Source organism: Platichthys flesus, chromosome 15 (assembly GCF_949316205.1).
Source record: "Platichthys flesus chromosome 15, fPlaFle2.1, whole genome shotgun sequence".
Classification (NCBI taxonomy): Eukaryota; Metazoa; Chordata; class Actinopteri; order Pleuronectiformes; family Pleuronectidae; genus Platichthys; species Platichthys flesus.
In genome coordinates, this window is record NC_084959.1 from 14,121,801 (window position 1) to 14,138,636 (window position 16,836).

The window sequence follows — 16,836 nt, forward strand, 5'->3', positions numbered from 1 at the left end:
TCATCCGGATACATTAATCATTTCAGGGTAAATCGGGGGGCATGAGCCGGCTGACATCGGGTGATGGGCGAGGTACAGGGTTACAGTGATCCTGGACAGGTCGCCAGCATATCACAACATGCATTCACAGTCATTATCCTCACTGTCTTATGCTGAACACAGAAGGAGAGAAGATATAACATTTGACCCAATTGTCTCTTGGTCTCTCTTCACCTCGACCAGGCCATAATACATGTGCACGCCTACAAGTACCTGGGCAGCAACATCGATAAAATCCTATTATGCTGCACTTCTGGGTGGCTGTGGTTGAGGGGGACGAGCGGTCGTCCTCTAACCAGAAGGTTGGCAGTTTGATCCCTGTCTTCCCCATCTGTATGCCCAAGTGAGGAAAAGTGCTGCCCAGAGATGTACTGTGTGAATGAGGGTATGGCAATAAACTGTACTAAAAAGCACTTTGATTTGTCACCAAGACTAGAAAAGTGCTGTATAAATACAAACCATTTACTTCCTCTGGAAGGCTCACATCCTGTGGAGCCAGCTGTGAAGTGCAGCTTCAGATCTCTCATGCAGGAGTGAATCCTGCTGCGTCACGGTATCTTGCATGTCGTGGTGAATCCAGCTCAACCAGCTTATAAACACAGCCATGGAAATATCTGTGAAGTCTGTGAACATCCCAATTCCCAGGTGATTTTCCATCAAACTATAATCAGACGAGCCCATGAAATCATCATTCATGTCCTGAGCATCAGTGGTGCCAGCAGGTACCACTGCCCCCCCCCCCCTATACATTGTATAGGATGGATTTATTCAAATGTGTTTGTATACTACAGACACTGAGGTATCAAGAGTAAATTTTTCACTGGGACAATAATGTCTATCTTGACTTATTTTTAATTCACGTCGTAATTTTGTCTTCAATAGCAACATGATCCGCTGCAACAACCCAAGTCTGCAGGTCTCTGTACTGTGGGAGGAAGCCGAAGGACCCTGAGCAAATCCACACAGACACAGGGAGAACATGCATTTTCTGTATATTCGAGCAGCCCCTGCTTTTGGAATCACAGATTTTGATGAAATCTTCTTTCAGGGCGAATAGAGAGAAGACCGAGCAACTTTGATGTAACATTTCAATCGTGGTGTTTAAAGAAAGATACCGCATACTCAGATGGAACGGTTTCAAATGGATGAATCGCTCCGTACACAGCGCGCTGCCAAAATAGGTCAAGCAGCCATTTTGGCAGAGCACTGAGTCATTTGCTCTGAAATAATTCTGCCCCGCTGCAAATGAAGTTTCTCAGTTTTCTATGAAGCCCTTCTACGGGTTTGTTTCCTTATTTAGATTCTTCATATTAATCACCAGCCTCACAACGACTTCATGTGCAAGGACCCTTTTTTAAGCTTGTTGCTCGTAAAATAACCCACAAACAACTCTTCTTTTCCCCTCCGACTCCAAATTAAACCCCATCTGTACAAACACTTTTATCTCTGCTCGTAGACGGACTTTATTATATTTCAGCTTTAACTACTGTATCTGATGTAATGCAGCAGCAACACACAAGAGAAAGCAGCGTACACTATGTCACTATAATAAACCTTCGTGCTTTATCTCTCTTCTGCCCTTTGGCTTATCCACCATTCATAGTGAGCAGCACAGTACGTCTGAACCACGCTGGTCACTGTAGGTCTTTTGTTCGTTACTGGGGCAGATTAGACGGTTTGCATTTTATCCTCAGGCTGGCACATATCTCATTTCAATGCTCGGTGTTCATCACACAGCTGAATTTGTGAAGCAGGGAATGTGCACTGCAATTAATTTAAAGAGATGTCTTCCCCTACAGCGAAAACCTACTGTGCTGACGTCAGAGGAGAGGAAAGATCGTGCAAGGTCAAAAAGGGTTTTTCTGGCAGGAAGCTTGGGGCTTTACATTTTGTGCCAAATGGAGGATTCACAAGCGTAGTGGTGACTCATTTTTAAGACCAGGCTATTAGGAACTATTAGGAAAACTTATTATGATTTCCTTGTGGTACTAAAGAGGATATGTAGGATAATAGAGCTCAACAGCGTTGTTCAAGAAGTAAAAACCCAATTCATTTTCACAAAAGAGATCTTTATTATCAGCCATAATATTTGAACCATCCAAAAAAAAGCTATTGCATTGGGAAACAATTTGCTCCTGTAGAGGCCACGAGTCTGTACGATATCAAGTGAGTTTTAAGAAAAAATGCTAATGTCAAGGAGAAACACTACACTTCCCACAATCCCCAGGTGAAGATTTCACATTCTCAGCAGAAAGTAATGCGCACGTGATATAAGACCCAGTGCATTTCGGTTTGCCATGTTTCTTTGTGGAAGTGACTGGTGGACTGATTGGTGAGCCTCGCTGCTACCATGGGAAATATTTACCACCACCACCAAAGTCATGTAGGCTTACAATATATTGCAAAACTATATCAAGAACAGAGTTAAATTCAAGAAGAAGCGCTGGAAGTCATCGGTAATGGATCATTCGCAATGGTTTATCAGAAGTATAGTCAAATGTTTCATCATCACGATTCATGTGGGAGCCCTGCTTCCAGGTATGAAACGCTTCTTGTATTTCAAATCATTTATAAAATATTACAAAAGCACTGACCCTGTACATCCACACCCACATGTGTCAGGAGGCCTTTCATTTGGCCACAAGCGACTCCCTTTGCATATCTACTCTGTGACATTAAAATCGTGACTGCAAACATCCCCTGTCATTGATGCCACGCTAGGACACGTCGACCAGACATCATTCACCATGAATACGTTCAGGCCGTTGGTTTCTGCTTTTCTCATCACCTGCTTTTTCCCTCTGATGTTTTCGACAGTCGTTCAGGATTTCAATCATGTGGAGAGGTGCAAGGACTCCCTGTACATGGGGACGCCACCGCGGGGCTTCATGGACCCAAAGCTGAAGAAGATCTGCCAAAGATACGCAGACAGACCTCGCTACGTGACCCTGTACGACCCTGCGAAGAGGATTCCAGTTTACTCAGCGTATACCTTCAAGAAGACAGAGGGGGACAGACGGGTGGACTACCCTTGGATGTATGAGCCACAGGTCTGTGACTTGTATTCACATTACATTCATTCTGTACACACATCTCTCAGAAAAGACTTGACAGCAGCTACAATTTTAGTTCCGACCAAGAGGAAGCACCTTTTTAACAGGGATAAACCTCTAGAACCAATGTGTGAGGCCGTCAACTGATTGGGGTGAGAGGAGAAAAAGGGGGAAGAGAGGTGGAAAAGAGGGTAAGGGGGAGGGGAGGGGAGTCTCTGTCAGACCTGCAATATGATGATAAGATAAGATAATCAAATGGATACCTACAGATATAATGATGTTATTAATGATAGCAGGAATGTTTAACGTTATTATAACAATAATAATTGTTGAGTAATAAGATCTGGATCCTGCGGTTCTGGAGTCAGAGATACCTGCGGAATGAGAGAGAGTGAGAGAGAGAGAGAGAGAGAGAGAGAGAGAGAGAGAGAGACAGAGAGAGAGAGAGAGAGAGAGAGAGAGAGAAAGTTAGTTCCATCTATTGATGTGATACAAATAAATAACATGGGGGCAAAGAGACAGAGATAAGGAGAGAGTTCCTCAAGCAGTCTAAGCTCATAGCAGCATAACTAAGGGATGGTTCAGGACTCATCTGATCCAGCCTGACTATCAAGCCCTTAGCTTAAATAGTTTTATCCAAAAGGAATGTTTAAAGTCTAGCCAAGAGATGCTTTCTGTCTCACGTACACAAACTAGGAGCTGTTCCACTGGTTAGGAATCTGGCAGCTGAAATAGGCCGTAGATCCACTCAAGAGGTCAAAGGGCAAACAAAGAAAGGGGAACTCAGAGGCCTCAGAGTCAGAGAGACAACCAGCAGAGCTAACACTTCACTGTAACCTCTCCTCTGTCTCCTCAGCTGGCAGAAATGGATGGCAACGGGAACATGCTGCCCTTCCCCACAGGCTACCTGCACATGAAGTTCGAGGACAGCCAGGCCGTCCTGGACGACTACTCTGACGTGGTCCTCTACGAGAGAGCCCACCTGAACCCTGACCAGCACCAGTCCACCCCCCACGACCGTGCCGCCACCTACACCCTGACCAATGTGGTCCCAGAAATGCGCGAGTTCAACATTGGGCCTTGGCGCGAGTTCGAGGAGCGGATCCGGATCCGCCTCAACAACTTCTGCCGCGGCACAGCCTTCATCGTGACCGGGGTGACCACCAGGGGGAACATGATCCATAGAAACAACCAGGGCCGCGTGGCCATTCCCGAGGACGTGTGGTCGGCCTACTGCTGCACCGAGTATGACCGGAACTCACCGCACGACGTCCGCATCCGCTTCCCGTCCTACGCGGCCTTGGCTAAAAATGCCAAAGAGGGCAACAGCGTGCACGAGATGACAGTGCAGGAGCTGGAGATCTTTCTGAAAAGCAACATGGACGTTGATCAGAACCTTCAGCTCTTTTATGACAACTGCATCTCTCCATCACCACTTCCTCTCTACTTGCAACACACCATCTGAAAACCACTCCACTTAAACCTTCTGTGTGCATGTGGGTCTATATTTGTCATCATAAATATCAGTAGACATATATGTGCTTTTTATTTTGTTAAGAAATAAAATGATCCAAGCATCTTCTGTAGTAGAAATAAAAAAAAAATTGCACCTCAGTTATTCCATGAAAGAGTTTTCTATTAAGTGCTTGATAACACTAAATAAACTTCTGCTAAGCAAATAACATTGTCTTTTACCAGATCCCCAAACAATTTCTACTGATCTGCTTTGTTGAGACAATCATTATTATGCAAATTTGTGGTATCTTATGCAAATTGTCTCTTTAAATAAAATATCTTAATTTACCGGCATGTTTTGTGTTTGTCTTACATACACTGTGAAGTAAATTATATATGATACTGAGCTTGGGTTGAACACTAAATACGTTTTAGATTTTTGATGTGTCAAATTTTAAGATTCACAAATGTGGTATTAGGCTAAATAACAGAAAAACAAGGCCTGCCCTGTAGTAATTTACTTTATATGTAAGTAATAGTAATATATGCTAAATCAACACATTTAGAGGAAGAAGTTGGGTAGAATTTCGAAATACCTCCTGGAGTCCTGCACGCATGAGTCTGAAAGTTTGGTCATTTGTAATAAATTGGATTTGACTTTTGTGACGTCCTGATGGGTTTAATGTCTTAAATTATTTATCCATCAGGTAGTTTCTGATGCTATCAAAAGATAACAGGATTTGAAAACCCTGACAAATGCCATACCAACATTTTGGACAGTTAAATTTTTTTGTGATTTTTCATAATTTACAAGGCTATATATAAATCTGGGTATTTCGTGCAAAATAAACTGAAGGGTTGTAACATTAGGCTTATTCGACTATTTACATTTAAATGGTTGAATTCTTGGTTTCATCTGATAATGATCTTTAAATGTTTCAAGAAATTACTTTTCTATTTTCAGTGTCAAACTTTCAGTTAAAAACACGAAGAGGCGAACTTTCTTTATAAAAAAAAGATGATTTTGCCGATACACATGGGTTGGAGCCATGGTTTGCTGCAGTAGGTTGACCTTCTCTCTACATTACAGCTGAACACTGCCTCCTAGTGAGGGAAAAGTGGTATTTTCGTTAATGATGTCTTGCAGGTAAACCAAGCGACTGTTATTATCTGCAGAGGAAATTGGGTCGAGTGCAGAAGAAAAATGCAAAGACATTACCATGTGCATCTGTCATAGAAACAACAGTGAAGCACAATGAAGTTATTATAGGAGAGATGATGATGATTAATGCAGGGTGCAGCAACAAAAAGACTTATTAGACTGGGGACTAATGAACTGCTTCTTACTGCTGCAATAACTCAAGTCAGATATTCTAAACTAAAATAATTACTTTGTCAATTCAGATATGAAGAAAAATTAAAAACAATGGAAGACTACTGATGTATTAACGCATAGACGCATAATAAACTTTAAGATTGTTCAGAATCCTCTTTGCTCAACTTTGCCTTCATATATATATTACTACAAACAACTTTTAAAAGTCCTTGTCACACAATTGACAGCAGGGGTTTCTTCTGGAGATAAAGAGGCTTTGTTGTTTTAACAAGTTTAGCATACCTGTGATGTTTAAAATAACAAAGATGTTATTGAAAAAAAAATATATATCAGAGGTTAAGAAATGCAATGCAATTCTTAAAGCACTTATTTTTCCAGTGAAAACACATAATTAAATATGAAGTTGTGTTCAAAAGTTTGGCCATCTAGTAACAAGACTCTGGGCCCCGTTCAAAAGCTCCAGTGTAATTTGAGTGAAGGAAGTTGAGCTTTACTGCGTGTCATTGTCCAGCTGTTGAAACTAGCCGCTTTCAATTTTTGGGCCCACAACTGTATTGTAATTTAAAAGGTACACATCAGCAAAATATATTGATTAAAAATAATAATACTGTTAAAATGATTTCCATTTATTTCACCAAATAAATATAACTGTCCTGTCTTCTTCATATGATGATATAACCAAAAGCAAGACATGTACTGCTTCTTAGTTTAGGGTAAAATAATATATTTACTACTCTATTTTACTCTATTCTACTCTATTTTAGATTTGATAGTCTTTTACTGTAGTAGCTAAGGTTTTTGGAATCCATCTATTCAGTGATTCCTGTGCCACTGGCTGCCACACAACCCCAAACCAGTATACATCCTCCCTCATGCTGCAACAGCTCCTCTCTAAACACATGGCACCTTCTGGTGGGGTTGGTGTACCACTCCAAAGTATTTTCAGTTTTCTTATCCTGAACCTATTACTTAACTCCCTCTGTCTGCAGCATTTGTTTCTGTGGTGACTCCGGCTCATCCATTTGTGAAGAGATCTCAGGTTTTCTATATGAATGACTCCTCCATGTTGTCTGTTTGTGCTGCACAGTGAAACAATGCTCCACTCGTCCTGCAGCTAAACCTTCCTGCTGCTCTTCTGCACTTATTTGGGGGTTCGATTTGACTTTTCACCCAGCAAATGTGTCGTAGTAATAATAATAATAATAATACATTTTATTTATAGAGCGCTTTTCATGATAATCAAAGACACTTTACAAGTCGTACAATTTGAAAAACGTTCTGTTTTTTAAGACCTTTTCTTGAATCCAACTTTCATTTCTTAAAAACATTTCATATAGTGGGAACTGCAACTAAAAGTCTCCACTATACAGTCAGGGGTGAATCAAGGGGTGGGGCCAGGAGGGCACAGGAATCTGATTGGCCCCTGGAGGTTTTAACGTATAACTTTTTAGCTAGTCAATTTCTAACAATACTATAATAATATATGAGTACATTTGATTAGTAACGTACACAAAGTGCATGACCAAGGAACAATTTTAATAAATATATTCAATGATTTGTGGCTTTGCTCAAAGCTATAGAGCTAACAGTAAAGAAGGAATGACTTAAATGTGAACCTTACATCTGCGCTGTACACAGATGTAAGATCTATAATTGGCCCCTCTGTGTACTTCGTGGCCCCTTCACGGCCCCTCACTTAAAAAATAGATCTACCACTGTGTATAGTCTTCAAGTATTTTCATTTCCACATCTAAGGGCTAATGGATTAATGCATATCTAAGTAGAAAGCTGCCAAAAGTTTTGCATGGGCTACAATTATTATGTTTATTGTTTTTTGGGGCAAAATTAAATCAAAAAGTAACAGTGCATTAATATTTGAAGATAGATTTATTTTTTATGTATTAATATATAATAATATCCCTCTGCTTGATAGGCTGTTCTCATTTCTCCCAAAAATGTAATTTGCCCAGTTGTTGCCCAAACATACAAATATAGAATTGTTTCTGTGGAAAAGAAGGTACTCAGTTATTTCGACAACAGGGCTTGGATGAATGGATGGATGGATGACTGTACATTATCATTATTCCCCAGCAGCGGCAGCAGCAGCAACAGAAACACATCAGTGTGTTCCAGTATATTTGCTGTGCTGCTGATTTATTGTGTGCATGCTGCAGCTGAATAAACACAGATCAGAGGACAGCCTCCCTAATAAGACCGGCTGCTGCCAAGTTATTTTCGGCTTTGAAATGAAAATCCAAAGATCTTACAGAGCCAAACGTCAGTTCTGGAGTCCCTTTTGGAAAACACATTTTGTTACAAATGCTGCAGTAGATGCTGACAACTTGAAAAACAAATAAACACAACAAGAACAAAAAACCACAGTTTGGGATTTTCTCCTATAGCTACACCAGACAACCTAAAGAAAGAAACCTATAGTCAATCCAGCGAACAGCCTCACTCCACCTGACATGTCTTGTTTGTTGTTTGTTGTTCTGGACACCCACATCAATTATTTCTCTCTTTAAAAAGACAAAAATAAACAAAAACAACAATCATCACTTCCTTCATTATGATATTCAATAAATAAATACAAGTAAGGAAATACCCTGATGTGAAAGCAGAAAAATGACATTAATTGAAGCTAACCTTCGGTTTTCTTAACGTACACTTCAAAAATAATTATAAGACTTCAATACACAAATGTCACTAATTTTTTCAAGCAGCAGCAGTTAAACAAAAACCAGTTCAGCTATCCCAACAGTGTTCTTCCAAATCCACAAAGTTACAGATAAAACTAAGCTACATTTCAACCATAGATTGTTTCCCTTAAGACAGAGTGGAGACCAAACTAGAGCTGAAAGCTACAGTATTTAATATTTTTTTATACGGTATAATAAACAAAACTCAAAATCAACACTCAATGTGCTCCACTTGTTTCTTGACCTGACAGCTGCCTGCTAGCTAAGCAGTTTAGGAGAAAGGCGCTTGTTGTCTCGATTTGTTCTCCGGCCCCAAAGTGGCCAAACTAAGCGAAGAAATAATACAATATCTGACCATGTGACAAAACTGAAGAACAGTAATGGCAAATCATTTTGTTTAAGAATGTCTTTTTAATGTTTTCCAGTTCAGATACACAACATACAGTGTGTAATAGCCTCTATTTGAAATAGAAATATTAACTTTTAATTCTTTCAACCCCTCCTGGTCATTTATGCTCACTCACAGTATCTTGAGCGTCAAGCAGGTTACTGAATCAGACTAAATGAAACAGACAAACAGGTGCAAGCCATCGCTTTACCATTCCAGCATTTCATGTTGTAATAAGAAGATATCTGGATTCCTGTAATGTTTTTTTTTAAATATATATCTGATTTTGTCCCTTATTTCAAGCCAACAACAAAACTGTAGTGTAAACATGTAAACTTGGTGAGTGTGCTTCCATTATCTGTTGGCTGTCCAAACTTATGTTTCCCAAAAAAAAAAAAAAAAAAGAAGGATTTGTTATGCTGCTTTTTGGAGGCGAGGGATAATCAAACTCACATCAAATAGCCGGGTCAATAATCATCATCGTAAAACAGAGTTTTCAGACAAAATTCCAAAAGTTAGCAAATCAACCAGAGTCTGAAATAAGACCTAAACAATACAAGGGCTTTCACAACCTCCCAGCTACTGGTTATATTGTATGACAATGGTCAAGACTACGTGAGACACTGAAAGTTAAAATCCAACAGCATCACAAGTCAAATTTCTCCATTTGTGGTTAGTTTAGAGCACATTCGACACATCTCACTTTTCTGTCTCATTCCTCTTTCTTCATCTGTTCTCTGCAGCTGTTCTTTGGCTTTTTAACCAATAAAAATGACCCATTTCGTTTTGAAAGCTTCCTTCATGATTGATGGGATGGTGAACGCTATGCTGAAGACGGCCATATATGCAGTAAGAACATTTTTTAAATCACCACAATATCAAGGCTATCCTGAGCCGTAAGCATTCCTTTTTCGTCTTTATGTCGACCTCAACCATGCTGTGGTTCTTTTTTTTTTTCTTTTAAAAAAAAAGTCATTCATGTATGTTAACAGATGTATGCATGTGCCCACAACCTACTGGAATATAATACCCCTCTGAGATCTAGGAAAGAAACATACAAACATACGCATGAGAGCTAAAATCATGTAAGTCATCTAAACTTGCACCTGTTGTCACAAAGAAAAGATCCGGCCAATCACTCAAACCAAACGACAAACATAATATTTACAAATTCCAGTTTGTTCTCTTACACTTAAAAAATGTACAGTTTGTTTCCACGCGTTGGTTTTTGATCTTTTAGTCCTTGCTCCAGTCCAGTGAGGGATGGCAGTCTGGCTCCAGAGTGACGTTATCCTAACAGGATACAGAACCGTTCAAGGAGCGGGAGTCAACCAGCTTGCCTTGCTTTTGTGGTATATGGTGTATGAGTAATGTCTGTCATTAAAGATTTTTTTAAATAAGGTTTTTTAGAATGGGTCCTCTGTGCATTGACAGATCGTAGTGTAGCTGACGAGCTATTTCCTCGTCACCGTTGAATCACGGCTGGCGTTTGTCCAGTGTTGTTCTAATGCCACCGGGGTTGTCTTTTTTTTTTTCTTTTTCTTTTCAGAACTGTTCAGCTTGTGACCCGTCCCTGTGTTCAATTGTGCGAAAGATGTGAAATGCGCGTACAAGGCCTTCTCACCTTTTGACCATCATAAATACATCTCATCCTCTCTCCCCGCCTCGCAGGAGGGAGAATCGTAAAACAAGAAAAAGAGCAGACGAAAAAGATAAGTGTCAAGCAGTCTTCAAACACTTGAAGCATGTGGTTTATGTCGCTCGCAGACAAAAACCGTATTTAGACTATTCACGTAAAGTTTCTTTTTTCTTAACAAAAAAAAAAGTGCTATCTTCAGGTGAGATTGAGAGACAGTGACTGTGCAAACCCGACAGAGAAACAGAGCAGAACCAAAGAAGGTGGGGGAGAGAGAAAGGCTTTCGTCAGTCCTCCTGGTAGATTTGCAGCACAGCCTCAGTGAAAGGAAATGAACAAAAAATAAAGAGGAAATATTTACTCTCTTTGTTATAATCATAGTTATACACAATATTCATCTCTTAGTACTTTAATACCTTTTGAAGTGCCACAAAGTGCAGTTGATATTAAAATAGAATATGAAAATGATTTTCAAAATAATAATACAAAAGAAACCAATGAAAAACAAGGCAAATCATCAGAACGACAAACAAAGTCCTCTGTCCACACTCTATAGGAAAAAGAAAACATCATGCAAATATATCCCAGACAGCAAAGTAGTTAATAAAACTTTATATTCTTCTTTTTTTTTAAATGAGGATATATTGATTTGATCTGATTTCCCTTTAAAGAAGAGACCAGCCACAGTGCAACATTGAGTGTAATTAAAAGAAAAGAAAACCGGTGTGGATCCAAAAGAAAGATGAAGGGGGGGTTGGCACTTTTTATGATGGTAATTCCTTTTGTAAGATACAGTCAGGACGGACCTCTCCAGGCGGTCCACTGGACGCCAGTGAAAGAGGAACTTTATCACAGTACTTGGCACCAAGAATGCTGGTAAAAACGAGATATCAGAATATCTATTTTTTTCATTCATATCCTTACAATTTATTAATAATACATCATTTACATTTGTGTTTTTGTATAAAAGACTCCAAAAGGAAAAAAGAGTCTAGAAGTGATTGTGAGAAAGAGGGGAGAGGTGGAGATGAAAGTGGATTATGGCGATGGTTTAATAAAAAGAGCTACTACGGGAGGATGCAGACGGAGAGATGGAGAGAGAAGCGGCTGAATGAGCTGAGATGGGGGATACAGAGAGAGAGATAATGAGAGAGAAACAAATAAAGTAATGGCCATGATTAGTGCCTTCGTGGCGGAGATGCAGCGAGTTCTAATGGGCAGCCTGGATTCCAGGTTGCGTCCCGCAGACCGAGTATGATTCGGTTATTTCCTGTACCGCCCGCCAGTTGAAGCCCCAATCTGGAAATGTTCTGAAAGCATCACCTCTGAGTGTGCAGATTTTTGAAAAGCGGAACTTTTGGTTTTTGTCCTTTAGGTCGCATCATAGCTGAAAACAGCAACACACGCGCTTGTAAATAGAGGAAATGTAATTTTCAAATTGAAACGAGGAACTAATTCTTTGCATATGGCGTTCGTCCTGCACTCTCGGGCCTGCCCATACATTTCACACTAAGTAAATTCTCCGAAACCAGATCACAGAAACAGCTGTCGGGACACGGCGTTCGACACAGGGTGCCGAACCTCACTTCCAGATTGGGCCTTTAAAGCTGCAATTTGTAAGTTTCAAGAAATCACCGCTTTATGACAGACAGCTTGTTGGAGCATATGTCGCCTCACACAAAGCTGCTCGCTACTGTAATATCTCTGCACTAAACGGAGGAAAACAACTATTTGGATTCTATGTTCAACTTAGTTTTACACTGACGCGGCTACACATGCGCGAAGAACCACCAAGCTGCACGCACGATGCCTGACTGATCGAGATGAGCTTGTGATGGCTCCAGAGAGCTACAAGCTTAAAGCTGTGGTTTTGGTGGCTCACATTAAGCACCAGATACTGAAAGGGTGTGTTAACAGGGCAAAACAGTATGTACCTGTGATGACAGGCTTTTGGCAAAGTGTTTTTAAAAATCCGCTGCTTGATTTACGATAACATTTTAGAGGTATTTCACTGCTTCGCATCTTACAAACTGCAGCTTTATCTGAGGGCTCGATGCAAAAAAAGACGGAGATGTAGTGGAGAAGAAGAGAGGGCGGCGAGAGTGAAGTGTGTATGGAACAGTTTGTGTGGTGTGTCTCTGGAAGCCCAGAGTGGGGTAGCAGAGGTTGTGCCTGGTCCTATACACGGGTGGTGGAGTGTTGGTGTGGCAGGGCATTGTTGCTGTGGCTGGGGACGGGTGTAGTGGAGGGGGCCGGGACAGGGGGATAGGTGTTGAAAGGGTGGAGAGGCTGCATGCTGCTGATGGTGCTCGGGATCATGGTGATGGTGTTGGCCGTCATCAGTGGCACATCCTCCGGTGCTCGCCGCAGGGCCAGCGTGTAGTCAGGCGGGCACACTGGGGGCCGGAGGGGCTCCAGGTCGCCGAGGACGCCGAGGACGCCGCGGGACGGGAGGGGTGTGCCGTGCTCCAGCTCCACTCTTTGCTGCTTCATCTGCAGGGACATCAGCTCCTCCTCCTGGCTTAGCGCCAGGTCGTTGTGCGGCGGGGACCCGACTACTCCCATTCCAACACCCATGCCCATGCCCATCGTCGTGCCTCGTTGTGGGGAGAGTCGTCGGTGGCGTCTCTGCATGAGTTCGTGGCGCTTGTCCCGTTTGTAGTAAAGCGCAGCGAAGGCCAGCACGTTCAGGAAAAGAAGCGAGGCGCCCACAGCTACCGTCACACTCAGCTCGGTGGAGTAGTCCCTGGTTGCACCGGGGAATGGAGAAGTGCGGGGTCTCTCTGAACCATAAGGCTCAGGATCAGGAGCGTAGGTGATGATTCCAGGGTGTTGTGGGGTGGGGCCAGGAGGGTTTTGACGGTTCTTCCAGCGATTGGGGCCTCCAGGCGGCAGTCGAGTTGTAAAGGAGCTAATGATTTCCTCATGGAGGCTGTGGAGGTGTGGCACCAGCTCCAGCCAGAAGGCCACCTTGTTGGCCCGGTAGTTGTCTCTGACCCGAGGCTTCAGGCCGATATGCAGGTACTGCTTGTCCTTGGAGCTGAACTTGGTCCAGATGACCTCCTCAAAGCGGTTGGGCTTGGTGTGGATGAAGGTGGTGTCCTGAGGAACTGGTAGGTTAGGATCCCTGGAACAGGGAAAGAGAGGTGAGACTCATATTTTTGTCTTAAATTCATAACTTAGCATTTGCTGTGTTATTACAATCATCTAATAAACCACAACACAGGAGCTGATAAACTGTTAAGATAGATAACAAATCTGCTGTGGAATTTAGAAGAAATAGGTGATTTACAAGTATTATATTAGTATTTACGAGTATTATATTCCAGTGAACCCAGATGTGTGGACTATTATTGGAAACTCAACAGTTTCTGTCTTGTGTTTCTGTCGGCAGAAGTAACTATGGCAGAGTTGTGGTAAGGATCAAGCCTCACAGACAGTGTGCTCTTTCTCAGGCTCCGTTTGCCCAAAACTCACCCAACTACTAACTTCACTTGTGACTTTAAACTGTTCAAAATCGTACATTTCCACACAATGAAATCTGGCACTTTACTAACCCTGACTTGGCGAAGTTGGTCCAGTAAGTCATGACCACAGCACTGAGCATTACATCGTTCTTGGAGAAGTTACAGGGAAACAGGTCAGTGGCTCCCACCATGGGAATCCCAAACACATAGGGGATCTCATCTCCGTGTGCTGCGTCTGCCCATTCCGGCCTGGCCTCGGTCTGACAATGGTGGTGGAAGGTGTAGAAGTAGACAGGCGACTGGAACTCGGCGTGCAGCTTGGCAGTGGCGACAGCTGGGGCCACCCACTGATGGTCGGTAAACAGAGCCAGGAGGGTCTTCCTCCGCATGTCACTGTTGTCCCTGTCAGCCCAGTCAGTGTACATGAATTTTATAGTTTCCCTCAGGATATCCTTACCTGGGAAGAAACCAGAAGGAACATGAGTATGTAATCTACATATTCATGGGGTGAGTGGTTTTCTGAAACATGGCAATTGGATTTTTTAAACACTTTCTGTCAATGTACTGGTCTTCAGCTTCACGCTGGACTCACTAATGTGTAGTGTTAACGCTTGATGATGGACCTGTTCCAGTTTATAGTTTCATGCTTGGGACACACAACATAGTTGGCTTTCAAGCGAATGTGCCAAATTAGCTGTCAATGCAATGCAAAAGAAAAGTATACAGCAAATTGAAACTACTACCACCGCCTCTGCTTCCTCATTTGTGTTTTGATTGGCTGTCATCTGCACTTAAGTGTTTGTTTTAACAGGATTTGATTGGCTGATGCTTCCGTTGCTGCCGTTTGGCAATGCATGCATCCTCTCATTCAAAGTGAATCAGGAGCGTTTGGGTTAAAGTACTCAGCACATACGAGTGAGGCCTGGTACTGCACCAATGAAGTCAGACCAGAGCCGTTGCTCGGGAAGCATCATGAACATTGTTACTGTGAACACTGCTTTATATTATAAAATCAATGCTATCTTATGTCCTACAGGTGATTCCATCACAGCAAATCAATAAGCAAAGAGGATCTGCACAATCCATGACTTTAAAGCAGGGGACATGAGGACTGCTTTTGTCAAATGACATTAGCAGGCTAGTGTTGCCTATTAGCTTGTCTACATACAGCAGTAAATCATTGAAGGCGCATGTTACATTACTGTCCTTACAAATGTAATCTACTCTGCAGCAGTCAGAAAAACGGTAATGCTAATATCAAACCTGCCACATCTTTATTTGTTCAACTCTACTTCTGAAAAATAAAATACAACTTTTGAAATTTGAGTGCAATCACTGCAACACTGTTGAGAAAAAGAGACGTAGCGAGACGACCTTCTAAAACAAACAGGCTTTCATGAATATGTAGGCAAATGCAACTTTTCATTAATCTGATTTTTAAACCTTTTTTTGTGTCAAATTGATTTAATTTCATAAGTTTTCCTCAGATTCTTAAATGTGTGGGTCTGAATAAAAGACTTTAACCAGCTCTGCTCAACACTGAAAGCATCATTGAGCATCATTTTTAGGACTTCTCATTGGCAGGTCTAAAAGAGCAGGTTTGATCTTTAAATCAGTGAATAATGTGAAGGTAAAACTGGATCTGACCATCAGGGTATCCATACAGATTGTCCACAAAGTTAGAGATGGTGTAGTCAAATGATGCTGCCGAGATTTCATCTTCTCCTTCGCTGTCTTCCACAAACTTCAGGCCCTCTCCCTGGTTGACGCCCAGCAATATGTCGTAGTTGAGGAACTCGCCCTGGTGTCATGACAAACACACACAGCACGCCGTCACAAAACAGAATGCTACAGTCATTAACTCTAATTAGCAGAAGTCAGGGGAAAACTGTATTCACATGCCAACAGCGAGGAAATGATGCGCCGAAAAAGCAAAGCAGTTCTTCAGTGGACGATACAAAGAGAAAGCAGCTCTGACCTGCTGCATGAGGATCTCAGGATCATCTGGCACCACGTCCCCGTCCACCACGGGTCCGAAGGCGATGTGATAGCGTGCCGGCTGGATGTCTTGGTCCACCAGCTCCCGGAAACTCTTCCTCCGCAGGCAGTCCACCAACTCGGCCATGTCCCCCAGAGTGCATCCAACCTTCTTCGCCAGGATCTTTGTGTACATCAGCGGTCGGTAGTTGACTGACCAGCTGGAGATGGCGGAGCCACTTTGAGCGATGGCCCTCTGGAATAGGCCTAGGGACGAGCAGGACCATATACAGCAGAGAAGCTACGGTCACTTGTTCTTTCTCTCAGTTTAACTCAGCTTTCTTCCCTCTGACATACTTTTGCTAGCAGCTGATGGGGCCTTCAAGGCTTTGCAGGGTGAGAGCACTCAATAATGCATATGTTGGAGGAGGAGCGATTGTAGAGTATTACAGTACATACAAAGCAAGATGGAGCAGGTATCCTGCTGAAAGTCTTTATGAATATTAGTGTAGGAAAATCAAGTGCTTGCATTGCATACGACGAGAGACAGCAGAGGGAGAAATGGCTTGATGGCTGTTGTCGGATAAATAAAGACAGACAGAAAAAGAGACGGAGACAGAAAGAAAACTGCTCGCACTGTTGCACCGCTGCACTGTTATGTAAAGTGTCTTGCTGTCCCTCTGTTTTATCTGCAGATTCTGTCATTAATAATTAAGCCCCCCCATATTCTGCATGTGCCCCACCCCCGCTCCTCTCCCTGTGAAATCAATTAAGAAGCCTCTCAGC

General features: G+C 42.2%; 2 protein-coding genes across 3 annotated transcripts in view; one reads left to right on the forward strand and one right to left on the reverse strand.

Annotated features, from left to right (window-relative positions):
* The window catches only part of LOC133969984 (endonuclease domain-containing 1 protein), an 11,176-nt gene extending 6,331 nt beyond the window's left edge, over positions 1 to 4,845 (forward strand). The window contains exons 2-3 of one of the 2 annotated variants that reach the window (XM_062406749.1): positions 2,857 to 3,089; positions 3,949 to 4,845. In XM_062406749.1, coding sequence (XP_062262733.1) covers positions 2,857 to 3,089; positions 3,949 to 4,557 — 842 coding nt within the window. In that variant the 3' untranslated portion in view covers positions 4,558 to 4,845. Of the gene's footprint in view, positions 1 to 2,760; positions 3,090 to 3,948 lie in introns of those variants that run through there. The other variant, XM_062406747.1, reaches the window with a different exon arrangement.
* Positions 4,846 to 7,785: 2,940 nt separating this feature from the next.
* nlgn2b (neuroligin 2b) overlaps positions 7,786 to 16,836 on the reverse strand; it is a 62,339-nt gene continuing 53,288 nt past the window's right edge. Inside the window, exons 6-9 of the mRNA XM_062406900.1 lie at positions 16,052 to 16,317; positions 15,721 to 15,874; positions 14,164 to 14,530; positions 7,786 to 13,733 (exon numbers count right to left, since the gene is read on the reverse strand). Of these exons, the coding sequence (XP_062262884.1) occupies positions 12,785 to 13,733; positions 14,164 to 14,530; positions 15,721 to 15,874; positions 16,052 to 16,317 (1,736 nt within the window). The 3' untranslated portion in view covers positions 7,786 to 12,784. The remainder of the gene's footprint in view (positions 13,734 to 14,163; positions 14,531 to 15,720; positions 15,875 to 16,051; positions 16,318 to 16,836) is intronic.